General features: G+C 40.9%; 1 protein-coding gene across 3 annotated transcripts in view; it reads left to right on the forward strand.

Annotated features, from left to right (window-relative positions):
• Positions 1-14,911, forward strand: part of TENM1 (teneurin transmembrane protein 1) — a 766,344-nt gene that overhangs the window by 570,329 nt on the left and 181,104 nt on the right. For all 3 annotated transcript variants that reach the window (XM_044305876.1, XM_044305878.1, XM_044305877.1), the window contains exon 19: positions 13,571-13,690. In XM_044305876.1, the coding sequence (XP_044161811.1) occupies positions 13,571-13,690 (120 nt within the window). The remainder of the gene's footprint in view (positions 1-13,570; positions 13,691-14,911) is intronic.

The raw sequence follows: 14,911 nt of genomic DNA on the forward strand, positions 1-14,911 counted from the left end.
GGACGATCTGAGAAGGTGGCAAGCTGAGCGAGGACAGCAGTACAGAGGGGGAGAGATGCGCAGCACCGCAACAGGCTGGAAGAGGCAGTGGGGTGGCAAAAGAGGGAAGGTAGGTCACACCAAACAGGTCATCAACTGTTCCCCAGAGCCCCCCTTGCGGCAATCTCCCTTGCCAAAGGGTAGGTGTTCCGCACTCTGGCACTTTTTTTAGGAAAGTGCGGACGATAAAAAAATTGTTATTTGCAACCTGTGCCGTACCAAAATGAGCACGGGCGTGAACATTAGCAACCTCGCCACCAGTATGATCCGCCACATAGCATAAAATCACCCTAATTGGTGGGCCGAACGCCTGGGTCCACAACCATTGTCTGCGCGTCGCACCACTGCCTCCTCTTTCCCCGTGTTACGTGCTAGCCAATCCTTTGTCCAAGACGCAGGCCCGGATGCCTCCTGCCATGCACATGGACCTTTGCAAGCACCATCAGCTAGCACATCCACTTCTGTGTTCCAGCGTAGTGTACAAATGTCTATACTCCAGGCCTTTGAACGAAAAAAACCGCAACAAATACCCAGCCACCCACCCACAGGTCATAGCACTAAATGTGCACCTTTCCAAATTGCTGGCCCTGAAAATGTTGCCATTTAGGCTTGTGGACACTGAGGCTTTCCGCAGCCGGAAGGCGGCGGCTGTTCTGCGTTACTCTGTCCCCAGCGCCAATATTTTTCACGGTGTGCAGTCCCAGCCTTTACACCAGCATGTGTCCCGTAACATCACCTGACCAACGCAGTCATTGGAAAGGTCCACTTAACCACTGACATATGGACAAGTACTTTTGGCCAGGGACGCTACATTTCCCTGACGGCACACTGAGTGAACTTTGGGAAAGCCGGAAGCGAGTTGTACCCTGGGATGACACAGGTGCTACCGATGCCAAGGATTGCGGGCCCTACTTCCATCAGGGTTTCTGCCGCCACCTACGTAAGTGGCTGCAACCCCACCTTGGAAATGGGGGAAGACATTACACAGGTTGATAGCCAGACCACCCCCAGTTTGTCTTCCCAGCACAAATTGGATGATGATGAGGAGGAGCAGGAGACGGTTGCCTCCGCTACAGATGGTAGTAAACATAGAAACATTGAATGTGTCGGCAGATAAGAACCATTTGGCCCATCTAGTCTGCCCAACATACTGAGTACTATGAATAGCCTTTGTCCCTATCTTATATGAAGGATGGCCTTATGCCTATCCCATGCATGCTTGAACTCCTTCACTGTATTTGCAGCTACCACTTCTGCAGGAAGGCTATTCCATGCATCCACTACTCTCTAAGTAAAGCAATACTTCCTTATATTATTTTTAAACCTTTGCCCCTCTAATTTAAAACTATGTCCTCTTGTAGCAGTTTTTCTTCTTTAAAATCATATCCCCTCTGTCTCGTCTTTAGTAACCATGGAAGTTTTATTCCATCTGTTCAGCTTGGATAGGTAGAAGAGGATGAGGAGATTTAGAGTCATCCTCCTGATGAGGACAGCAAAGTCTTGTCTGTTGGGACTCTGGCACACATGGCTGACTTTATGTTAGGCTGCCTTTCCTGTGACCTTTGCATTTTGGTCAACACCGATTACTGTTTGTTCACCCTTCTCGACCCCCACTACAAAGAGAACTTCTCATCTCTCATTCCTGTGGTGGAGAGGACGAGCAAAATGGTGCAATACCAGAATGTCCTTGTGGAAAAATTGCTCCAAAAATATCCAGCTGACAACGCTGGCTGCAGAGTACGTAGTGCCTTGGCCAACCGAGGAGGGGAGACGAGGTGAACACACAGCAGTTCCAACAGAGGCAGGGAAACATTCTCCAAAACTGGGACAGTTTTATGACACCCCGCCAGCACCCTCAACCTGATGCGCGGCCTAGTGTCACAAGGAGGGAAATTTTTTGGAAGATGGTGAAAGAGTATGTAGTAGACGGTGTCAGCGTCCTCCGTGATCCCTGTGTGCCTTACAACTATTGGGTGTCCAAGCAGGACATGTGGCACGAACTGGCGTTCTACGCCTTGGAGGTGCTGGCCTGCCCTGCCGCCAGCGTTTTGTCAGAGAGTGTATTTAGTACTGCTGGGGGCATAATAACTGATAAGCGTATCCGCCTGTCAACTGAAAATGCTGACCGGTTGACTTATAAAAATGAACAAGACCTGGATTTCCCCTGACTTCTCTACTCCACCAGAGGAAAGCAGCTGAACATAAAGGCACTCTATGTGGCTTTTATGGTGTATTGAATACACTGTATTCCCATGCACCCCTTCCACCACTAAAAAGGGTATATGGTTCAATCTCCCTTTTGTCATCCTCCTCCATCATATCAACATGCTTATTAGGCTGCACTCGCTCCTAATGTTTTAGATGGTCAGCTTGGCAGCAGGCCCTCACCCATAATGTTTTAGAGGGTCACTAGCAGGCACTCGCCCACAAAATTTTTTAGATGGTCAGCTCGGCAGCAAGCAATCGCCCACCAAATTTTTTAGATGGTCAGCTCGGCAGCAGGCCCTCACCCACAACATTTTTTAGATGGTCAGCTTGGCAGCAGGCCCTCAACCACAATTTTTTTTAGATGGTCAGCTTGGCAGCAGGCCTTCACCCACAACATTTTTTAGATGGTCAGCTCGGCAGCAGGCACTCACCCACAAATTTTTTTAGATGGTCAGCTCGGCAGCAAGCACTCGCCCACAACATTTTTTAGATGGTCAGCTCAGCAGCAGGCCCTTGTTCCTAATGTTTTTGAGGGTCACCAGCAGGCCATCAATTATAAATTTTCAAGCGTGTGTATGATGCCCTCCTTTATGTGTAATAAAGAGTGTATTTTTAGTGTTGGTTCCTTGTAATTTTTGGCCGCCCTTTCCCTTAGTTCATAGGCTTTACCAGTGTAGGAGTCCCACTACCTGAAAAATTGTACCACAATGTGAATGAGGCCCTCCTTTATGTGATATACAGGTTGTATCGGAGTGCCTCTTCCTTGTAGTTTTTGGCAGAACTTGCACTTTATATATGTAAGTACAATATACAGGAAAGAATGTTTCCTAACAATTTTCCTCTAAAATCGATTTTATCTTTGGTTTGGTGCGTATTATTGTCAGTTTGTAAAAGTGGCATACTACTCAGACAACAGTGTTCCCAGCAGCGACCTGGGAGTGCAAGATGCATTTGGGTGGTGTTTACATCAATTTCTGATCTTTTCCTATAAACCAGACACCCTCCCCTCTTCAGAGCAGGGGGTGCCTGGTTTAATGTTTAGGTTCTCCCATTGACTTCCATTGTGCTCGGGTGCTCGGTAAAGCACTCGAGCATCCCGAGGTGTTCTACTCGAGCACCCGAGCACTTTGGTGCTTAATCAACACTACTGTGTAGTCCTGGCACATACTTCCAGCGCAATATGCTAAATATTTTTATTGCCGGCGCCGCATAGTAATTACTTAAATTACAATAATTCACAAAAAATCTATTACTTAGTTGTTTTATGGGGTAAGGGGGTTGGGACCCATTCAGTGGTTAGAGGGGGGAGAAGGGGTGGGTCAAATTTACATTAGGGGGGTGCCCGAGTTTAGTCTCGCCTAGGGAAGCACAAAACCAAGATACACCACTGGATGGAGCTATACATGAACAGCCGATTTGCAGGGGTGTAGGGTGTCAGACCACCAGCCAATCAACTAGTGATAACGTATCGTGAAAATAGGACATCACTTAGGAAAGGCTAGAAAGCCCCTTTAATTACCTCTTCCAGCTCTATAACATGCTAACTACAGAACAGACTGCATGTTCAACTTGAACAACTCCCTTTGATTCCCCATATATAGTATAGAGCTTTATTATACTTCCAGAAGATTGAGACATTGTACACATCTGTCCACCCTTAAAATTTGTCATGATACCAATCTAGCACCATCCAATAATATACATTAACCATGTACTTTTCTTTATAATTGGAGCCTAAGGTAGACAGAAAGCGGAGAAATGGCATCCGTCTAAGTCATCCATCACAGCTATCCAGTAAAAAATACTCACTTGTTAAAACATATATGTTTTCTTAACATTGGAGCCTCTGGCCACAGGATATCCGATAGATGGTATCATGCGGCACATATACCAGACATATATCATTTTTATTCATGTTTGTTCGACATCTCATACACTATTAATCTAAGATTATGTTGAGTTTAGAGACAAGTTAAGGAAGGACACAACTATAATTTGAGTAGTGCTATTGATTGTTCTCTACCTGCATTCAGGGTGAAATCACCTTAATATCTAAAGAAGCAATAATGTGACAGCTTCTAAGGCTGACTTCTGATAGTTCCCACCAGTAAGATGACTATTTCTCATAATACGTTTAATGAACTGTTTCATCATGCAGGTCCTCAGTTCTAGGAACATTTCCCATGTGGGTGTGCTTCAAGATGACCTGTCAGCTCTACTGCCTTGTCTTTTATAAAAAAAAAAAATACTTGCATTACTCATAAGATAATGTGGCTGGAACATCTTTGTGTTTTGTTTTCGATCTGCTATTCCTTCTGGAAATGTATGAATAAATTGACAATTGGGTATTATTTTCCCCTTGAGAATGGGTTGTTTTCATACATACAAAGTCTGACCCTGTTCAATCAGTGCCAAAAGTATCAGACTGTGTAGGTTCACACCCAATGGAGAAGAGTAAAAGTAAAAACCAATTGAAAATATTTCTATAGATTTCTAGAAGTAATAAAAAGGGAATAGCATGTTGTAGAGTTCTAAGAGAATATGCTTTAGAATTGTTATTTCATGGGGAATATAAGTATTTGCTAAAACAGTCATGTCAGGAGTGGCAGCAGGGCTTATATCACCCTTTCTGTACCTTGACATAACTGTCCATCAAAGTAAGAATAGAAATTTCTGCTCCTTGACAAACAGTTATGTCAGTATGATGACACAGGCCCATGTGTTCCATTGACCAGGCTCCTGCTGCAACTGGCAGATAGAGATAGCTAATTTACCCTTTATATGATGCAACCAGGAGCACCCCTGACATCTAAGAGGTTAGACAGAGGACCAGGGCTCACTCTGTCAGTGTATACACTGCCTATCAGTTGAATACTGACAGGTATAAAATACTGCAATAAAAAAGTAGTGTATTATGCAAGTGATCTAAAGAATACATGTTTGAGTCCTCTTGTGGGACTAATAAAAGAAAGTAAAAAGTAAATTATAAAATATTTTTAAGTGCAAAAGTACAAAATTTTATAATGAAAAAAAAGAAAAAAAAATTGTACAAAATTGGATTTCTAATATATACTGTATAATATATTATACCGTAAAGTAATGCGGTTTTGTTGATCCTGCTCCCCCAAAAAATTACTAAAAGTGATTAGAAGTCATGGGTACCCCACAATAATGCCAATAAAAACTAGAGGTTGTCCACACAAATCCCTGCCAATAGAAAAATACTAACATTGTGGCTCTCTTATGGCAACACAATTGTTTTAAGTGATTTTGTGTGCAAAGGTAGTAAAACAAAAAAATATACAAAAAAAAACACTCCAGATTTTGTTTATGCTGCTTCCCAAAATGTGGAATAAAAATAATCCAAAATTTGTATGCATCTTCAAATAATACCAATGAAAAATACAGCTTGTTCTCCATCCTCAATGCGCCTGCGCCGATGACGTCACATCTACACCCGGCGCAGGCGCATTGAGGATGGAGCGGCCGGGAGAGAGGCCGCCTCTCAGTGCGCCTGCACCGATTAAAGAAAGGTACGGCGCAGGCGCGATATTTTGAATTCGAACAGGGCCAGCAGAGAACAAACCCGTTCCCTGGCCCTGTCAATCAAACGGCGGAGGGGGCGTCATGATGAGAGGAGGATGCGGCTGCTACCAGCAAGTAGCCGCCCTACTTGCTGGTAGCAAGGTAATTGACATATGATAAAACTTGATTTTTAACAATATCTACTGAACGAAAATTAATATTTAGCATATGTACAGGGAGCTTGCAGTGTAGGGATTAATATTAACGGGAAAAAAAAAAGGGTTTAGTGGGCTGACAGAAGCCCTTTAATACCAATTAATCAATAACTGATATGTACCCTAAAATGGGGTCAGTAAAAAACAGAAAACAAGAGCTAAGTTGGGGGGAAAAAAGGAAAAAAAATTGCTTTATTCCTAAGGACCACAAATGTGCTAAAAGGGTTCACCATAAACAAAGCAGCAAAAGAGATGCTACTCACAACCACACCACGGCTGCAAATTGTAAATGGGCAACAGGACGGGCATCAGAAATTCTAATACCTTTACCAAGAATTGCATTTAGCTGGACTACAAAAGTATTTATCGTTATATGCAATTCTTGGTGAAGGTATTAGAATTTCTGCCATATAATCTGTTTGGCCATAGGCACTTAATTTGACGTATGTTTTATTTATCAGCAGTGTCCAATTCCCCCACAACCTGCTGCAATGTAGAGTATGCTTTGGAGCAAATGATACTTCTGCTACATTTAAAATTATAATTCATATCAAAGCGCTTAGCGCTGTCTTGTTTAGTGTTCATGTCTTAGACTGGAAGACGGTACATAAATAATACCGTACACCTACAGGATAAAGCAGCAGCATTCGTCAACATAAAGTCTAATCTTTAACTGGAAATGCTGTCTAATATATATACTCTAATGTGGTGCAGAGCATCAAAATAGTCTATTTTACATAATCATCCGAGGAAGAAATCAATGGAGAGAAGAAACGCTGCTTATGCAATGCAAATAAATGCATTTATAGTGCAGTAGATGGCAAGACACTTTAATTCAGATGTACGTAGAGTAAGAAATCTCCAGCATCTTATAAATGTTGTAACTCAGCATGGTATGTAAAATATGAGATCCTAGGCAAGTCTGTGTTCACAAGGTATGAATGATGGCAAATAAAATAAATGCATCGAGGAGCGCCAAGATAATGCAAAGAATAATGATGGCTGTGATGGATTTATCACAGGAACTTGGGCATTGCATTATATGTGGAATATTAAACAGTGCATTGGAAACAGGGAGGAAAACAAATGAGCCAAGGCATGAAAATAATGGATGGATTATGTCTACGGTTTTACTGTGTGTTCCCGGGCACCAGAGGTTATTGTACACGTTCACATCTATAGACTTCTGGAGAGAAGGAAAGCAGTCGTTGGAATAATTTGGAGCATGCATACAATCATTTCTGCAGTCTAGTATTCTGAAAACCTATCAAGGTTATTATTTTTAGTCCCAATGGTCTTTTAGGTTATAAGGTCCCGGAATCAATAAAAAACTAATTTAATATAGGAGAGAATACATTACAGTGTAACACATATACTGTATGCAAAGGTTTCAGCTTCACTGAACTAGGCATTAAGACGGTTGTTAAATTCAGCTTAGAGACATTCACTGGTGTATAGAGGTGTTATCTTTTCATATCTGACAGATAATGGCAGAATAATTATCTCCTCGCACTCCCACTCTAGGTGCCGCTTTGCTACACAATTGTATAGCTGCTGACTGCAATACCAAAGTAATTCTAGGGGGGGGGGGGGGTGATCTGAGTATTATGCTAAATTTATGTGCAGTTACCTATCACTCTTGAATGGCTATGCAGATCCTACTAACGTTTTATAGTTTTCAGATTTTTTAAAAGTTATAATTAAAGGCTATGTACAACTTTGGTTTATTTTTGTACTGCTTTCTGCTCATTTTGGGCAGAAAATATTATTTTCATATGTTTTTTATTAAAAACCTTCAACTTTTTTCCTCTTTCTCAACTTTCACTTTCAGTGTATCTGCAGACTATTTTTTCCCCTTTCTCAATGAATCCTTTAAAGAACAGCACGGAATGCTTGATCTGAGGCCTTTATGCCTGAACGTCAAACTTCTGACACCTCCTAAACACTCATTTAAAGGAAATCTCTCACCCGAAGTGCAGTGCAGTCTGCGGGCAGAATGTTATAGAGCAGGAGGAGCTGAGCAGATTGATATTGAATTCTGTGGGAAAATATTCCGTTTTTTAAAACTTAAATTTATTTATCTTTGAGTGGCACCACCCACATGGATCCTATGCATAAAAAGAGCAGAGGTTTAAATGAATACATTGTATGTTTTACTGAATCTTTTCCCGCAAAACTATAGATCAATCTGTTCAGGTTTTCCTGTTCTATAACATGCTGCCTACAGACTGCAGTACATTTTTTTGTGACAGGATCCCCTTAAGCTATATTCTTATCAAATTGCTAAGAATGTATCTATAATGAGTGTTTATATGCTGCTACAAAAGTACAGATAAGGGCTACAGATCTGGCCGTCAAAGAGAAGCTATCATACTAAACTTCAGGGACCAGTTGTGATAGGGCCAATTCTGAAACCTTAGGCACCATCTTCTGGTTTACAGAGGTAGCAGGGCTTAGTTATTCATGGCAGCCAAGCTGATTTTATGTCATACATTCTATGCTCCATGACTTCATAATTAAGATTGGAAGATATATGTAAAGTACTGCATAGGGTAGTACATTAATAACAAAGAAAGATCAGGTATTATGTAATGCTCTCAACTTTGGTGGTTGCGAGAAGTAAAATGTAGAGATCACTTGGGTGAGCTGAAGTGCTCGTCACAGATTCCCTACAGACGTCACACATGAAAAAAAAAAAAAAAATGAGACGTATACACGAGCACCAGACATCAATGATCCTTGAAATACTTTAAACTGTATTCCAATGAGTGACGCATTTTGGGCATTGTCTCTTTCTTCAGACAAACAATGGACATTAATGCATGAATGGATGTCCATTGATTTTCTGAAGAAAGGGATAATCCCTGAAACATGTCACTCCTTGGAATAAAATTTCAAGTGTCTGGCGCTCGTGTACAAGTCTTTTTTGGGGGATTTTCATACTCCAGCAATTTCTTTATAGTCACTTCACAATTATCATCACTTCATCTCCACCGAATACATGTGTTATTTCTATCATGCAAGAGGTATAAGTGGCTGCCAGACATTTCTGAAATTGACATTTCTCATAGAAAATAAAGGGCCTGACCTAAGAAAATAAACCAATCATAGGCTTGTTTCAGACATCCTGACCACATTTAAGTGGAACCCATCGATGACCTATGTCCAGCTCGTTCAGCAGTGGTAGATTCTAGTTATTGAGGTTATAATATGGACGTTAAAATCTGAATACATTATGGGCATTTGAAACTAGCCTAAAACCTTATTCACACATTTGTGTCCTGTGTAAAAAACTGTCATTTGTCCATGAAGTATCCATTTTTGGTCAGTGTCCACTTATTTGCCCACCATGTGCCATCCAGTATCTATGTGCTAGGCTGAAAAGCGGATTTCTCTAGCATTTCATACCAATAGTTAGTGAAATACATTCTGGCGATATTGCATTATTCATAAGCCAGGGGCTAGCAGACTGACAGCATGAGACGGACCTACAAAGTCCCTATGGTCTGGTTGCTCCTGTATGATAATAATATATAGTATGATAATATATATTAGTAGATTGTGAATTATGCAGTTTTTATGCAAATTTCTACCAAAGTTAAGGTGCCATTTAATCAATTGTAGGAATAGTTTTAGGGCAGCCATACACATTCAGCAGCTGTCAGATGAACGACCATTTGTCTCTCCTGACATTTCCTGGCTCCCTATACACATACTGTGCATGTTCGGCTTGGCCAAACATGCATATGTTTTCAAATAGGGATAGGAGAGAAAGCCACTGCCAGACCCCTGTGGCAGCAGCTCATCTCCAAGAAGGACCAAAAAAAATATTTTGCCCGATCCTTCTCCCTGACATCATCCGTCGGGGAAAAGCCGCACACATTAGACTGTCAGCCAAATGCTTTGTTCTTGGCAGGTTTGGATGGAAATAAACTAATGTATATGGGAGCCTTTAGATATCTTAAATTTTTTTTTAAGTTAATAAGAAATATTACTGTGTTGCTGCATTCTTTTGTAGCTATGACATTTATCCATTATGAAATCCAACAGTGTTGAATTCTATGGACCGTGCTTTGAATTACTTAGTGCCAAAAATCGACCAGTTTAGTCATCTCTGAATAGAATTCAAGTTGCATGGGGTCATGCCCCCTGTAAATTTCAATAGAAAATGTTTTACCATACATCTCTTCAATGTGAATGTAGTAGTAATATAATGTTGTCCTAGTCCTGAGCCATATCTAACTAGATCTTCTCTCCAGGATGAGATTATGCCTGTAGGGAAGAATTATAAGATATAATCAGATAAGATTTGTATGATAACAGAATGCAGATTTTTGTTAGCTCAAACAATTATTTCTGTGGGACATCTGTTGAAAGTATATCATGAAATGTGTCCTCTTTCCTTTTCCGCTGTTTGTATTCCTTTGTAATTGCATGAATTTGTGTTGAATAGGAACATGGTCTAAAAGCACATGCAGATTTTTTATCCTGCTTAGGGCTGATGCACACAAACGTATTTTATTTCTGTGTACATTATGTTTTTTTTGCAGACCGTATACAGAATCATTCATTTCAATGGGTCCCCCCAAAAAATGGAAGTTACTCCGTGTGCATTCCGTATGTCCATATTTCCGTTCCGCAGAAAAATAGAACATGTCCTATTATTGTCCGCATTATAGACAAAGATAGGACTGTTCTATTGCACAAGGACGTCATCTGTATTTTCTGCATACGGTCATGTGTGCATAAGGCCTTCATTTCAGATTATCCAATAGCCCTTTGGCCTATCATTTTTGGCATATTAGAGCATTTGTATTGTGGTTTTGTATGTAAATGCCTTATACAGTGTTACATTAGATATTCCAATGTTTTAGTACACTTGCTAAAAAAGAGTTATACGTAAAAATATAATTACCATGATGCATACAAACTTTCCCATGGGTAGCATACCCTTGTACGTGCACATATATTTTTTCTCAGGCAATAGTAATAGTCAAGTAAATAATGTAGTCATAGACCAACAATTAATATTCATTTGACATCCGATTTTGGTGGCACACACTGTATCTGTGTCACTCACCGGTCATGAAAAGTGCCAAGAAAAGGAGGGAGTGAATATGGCTTAATATTTTAAACAGATTTTTTAAAATCAGAAAATGGCGGGCAACTGTCTAAAAAAAACTGTCTTTGTTTACCCACAGCTCTCATTTCTTACGTTCCTTAGTGTGCTCTTAGAAACTGAAAGTTATGCTGTGATTGTTTTCTGTGGACAACAAAGACCACTTTTCTTTTAAGTGGGTTCTTGAATCTGAACCAAGAGGTATATTTGAGCAACACTACATGCTCTTTAGTGGTGGAGACCAAGTACCCAACATGCAACGTAAAACCCACTTATTTATCACAAAGTGCCAACACAGCAAGTTAACCTGAATAATGAATGGGGGGCACTGGGGGGTCATTATACTGTGTGGGGCCACTGGGGAGGCCATTATACTGTATGAGGGGGCCACTTGGTGTCAGTAAGCGGCCCTCACACAGTATACTGACCCCCCAGTAGTCCCCTTACATACCTATCATTGCTGGAGTGCAGGGGAGCTGCATGCCTTTCAACTTTTGAAAAACACAAAGAGAGACAAGATGTGCATACTATTCTATGTCTCTAACTCCGCCCAAAACATACAGTAATTATAGAAACCCAGTCCTCTTAATACCCCCACATAATATTTCTTGCCCCCTTGTGAAAGCACACAGTAGTAATATCCACATTGTACCTCTCACAATAGTTATGCCTAGATATGCCCCCTTCACAGTAGTCAGATTATGTGCCCCTTCACAGTAGATGACAGATTATGTGCCCTTTTCACAGTAGTTATGCCATATTCTGTGCCCCTTTCACAGTAGTTATGACATATTATATGCCTCCTCACAGTAGTTATGAAAGATTATGTGCCCCCTTCAGAGGATATGAAAAAAAAAAACTGTACTCACCTGGTTCCTCTGATGTTCAGATGCCGGCACTCCACAGCAGCAGGAAACTGCCAGACATCACTCTACTGTGTAGGGGGCGGAGCACACAGCTGACTCCCGGCTCTTCCTGCACAGCAGCGCAATGTGTGACGGTACATCGTGCTGCTGAGGAGCACCGGCTGAGGTCATGTTGTCACTGCTGGTCTGGAGGAGAGAAGGAGTACAGGGAGATGAACTGCGGTTAGTGAATAAAAGGACCGTCGGCTCCCCTGCACTCAAGCAATGAGTGTTTTCTTCTGTATTGATGGAAGCACTCATAGCAGCCGGCCTTGCATGTGTGCCCACAGAGAGGACTCTGAGTGCCATAGTTTCGCCACCACGATTCAATAATGGGAAGAGGGTATCCAAATGAACTATTATCAAATTCAGCCTCTAATGCCGCCAGATGTAAGGCAGCTATCCTATAAGTCAATATTCAACCTTGTAAACAAGCCTTGAGGCATGACTTGGATAATAAATAAGCCAGCACCTGATCTGCAGATAGCTGTTTCAGGGTGATTGCCCCTCATCAGAGCAGAGCAGAGAGTACTGGCTTAACTGGGTAGGAGGCCTGGGTAAGGATTTGAGGGATACTATGTCTCTTCATGGAGAGCCCCTAAATTACATGAGAAGTCTTGTAGGCCAGACAAAGTCCTCTGTAATTCGGGGAAGAGAGTATGCAAAGCTCTGCCTCTAATGCCACCAGATATAAAGCAGCTATCCTATAAGCTAATGTTTAACCTTTTAAACAGGACTTGAGAAATGACTTGGATCATGTACCAAATAATGAAACCAAGGAAACAAAGTGCATGATAGGGTATGTCAAGCATTTTTAAATTGTAGTAGAGCCTGCAGAAAATCTGTCTGCAATCTACAATAGAGAGATTCAGTAACAGACTATATTAAAAACATGTTTACGAAAGTGGACCCTTCCTTTTCCTATTCAGATGTGTGTTAAAGGAGGAGGCAGGCAGAGGTAGCAATTGCACCCAAAGGTCTCTCTAACACAGAAGAAGGCAACAGTATTATGAATGGCACATGACACCGTGAGTGGGTGGCCCTGTTACAGAGAGTGCATTGGGGCTTCAGGTTTCACCTCTGCTCTTCCCGTTTAACTTCCTTCTGTTAGTTATCGTATTATTTTTTAGAAATATCATGATTTGTAATACCATATATCTTTAGTTTATCTACCTCTCTGTAGTCTTATTCAATTCTACCTGAATCACACAACGTAAAGTTATAACATTTGTTGTACTGGATCAAAACTGAACATTTGAAGGTGTTCCACAATCTGGGTGGCACCTCGCTGGTTTAGTAGGTGTGGTATATTGTGAAAGGTTGGTGGTGGAGGTAGGCAAATAGCGGACAAGCTTGCTCAGTACATTGAGGAGATAAACTGTCATCAAGGCATTAAACCTCCAATATGGGCTTTAAATGAAAAAAAGTCAAGACCCCTACTGCATATTACGTGCATCCCATATCTGTTAAACTAGCGGAAGTAGGCATTTTTTTCTTATCTCATACTGTTAAGAATCTATAAAATTGATTTAACTTAGTAATAATTTTCTTTCTTTCAGTCGTTCCTGTGTAATTCGGGGTCAAGTAGTAGCAGTGGATGGGACACCATTGGTAGGTGTCAATGTCAGCTTTGCGCATCACAATGACTATGGATATACAATCAGTCGTCAAGATGGAAGGTACAAGTGTTGTTAACCATTTTCCAATTAACACTGAGCATCATTATTTAAATATTTATATCTTGTATATATAAAGGCAATGTCGAGCCCATTTTCATTACTTTTATTTATAGACCTGTACTTGATTTATAGCAAGCCTATAAGTCTACCCTTGGTTCACAATGACATACTGAAATTTGGCCATGAATTAATAACATCCATTTCATTGTATTCTGAAGTGGTATATATTTTCCTATCAATCGTAACAATGGCTTGCTTTGAAAATCACTGAGAAATAGAAAAGCTATAATGTATGTGATGAGGAACTAGCAATTGTTGGTTTGGAAGTGCAAATTGTGGAAGTAGGCTTTGGTACTTTAGCATTGACTACTTAGCCACAAATAGATATCATGAATGCCCCTGCATACATTACGAACCTAATTATTATATATTACCAGACTGCTGACGTTTTGATCACACCTGAACCACAGCTTTGGAGGCACACTGTCACTTACATAGATCATGGTAATGTTTTGCTAGGTGACCCCTAGAAACTTTCATTCATCAAATTCATTTATGACCTCTGAAAAAAGTTGACCCACAAAAATTTCACTGGGGCAAAATAAACTAAAGTTAAACAACGTTTTAAGTTGCACTGTTTGTCTGAAGTAACCTCATTTAAAAGCCCAATTTATCTCCTTTGATTACTAGACTACCATGAAAAGCTTATCATTTATCTCACATTATACTTGCCTATCAGAAGCAGATGTAGACATCAGTATTGACCTGTCTTGTCTTTTATGTGTCATTGTGGAGCATGTTTCGGTATTACACCGGTGAAATTTAATATATGACTGTAGATATTTAAATGTACCTAAAGAGTTTTCTAGGACTCACTGTATATATTGACGACATATCTTTAAGATAATGTCTGATTAGTGGCAATCTAACTCACCATTCAGCTGTTTGAAATGCTACTACACTCTGTGGAGCTGCAGTGTGTTTATAGTATACCACGCACAGTGCTGTACATTGTATAGTGGCAGTGCTTGGTATTGCAACTCAATCCCATTCACTTGAATGGACTGAGTGGCACAAGGGCCATGTGACAAATGGGCGTAATTTCACAGGCTATGGAAGAGGCTGCAGTACTCATCACCAAGGTCCCTTCCGACAACTGATCAGTAGGGGTAGCAGGAGTCCAACCCCTACCCATGAGGATAGGTCATCAATATTTAGGAG

This window comes from Bufo gargarizans, chromosome 9, assembly GCF_014858855.1.
Source record: "Bufo gargarizans isolate SCDJY-AF-19 chromosome 9, ASM1485885v1, whole genome shotgun sequence".
Taxonomy (NCBI): domain Eukaryota; kingdom Metazoa; phylum Chordata; class Amphibia; order Anura; family Bufonidae; genus Bufo; species Bufo gargarizans.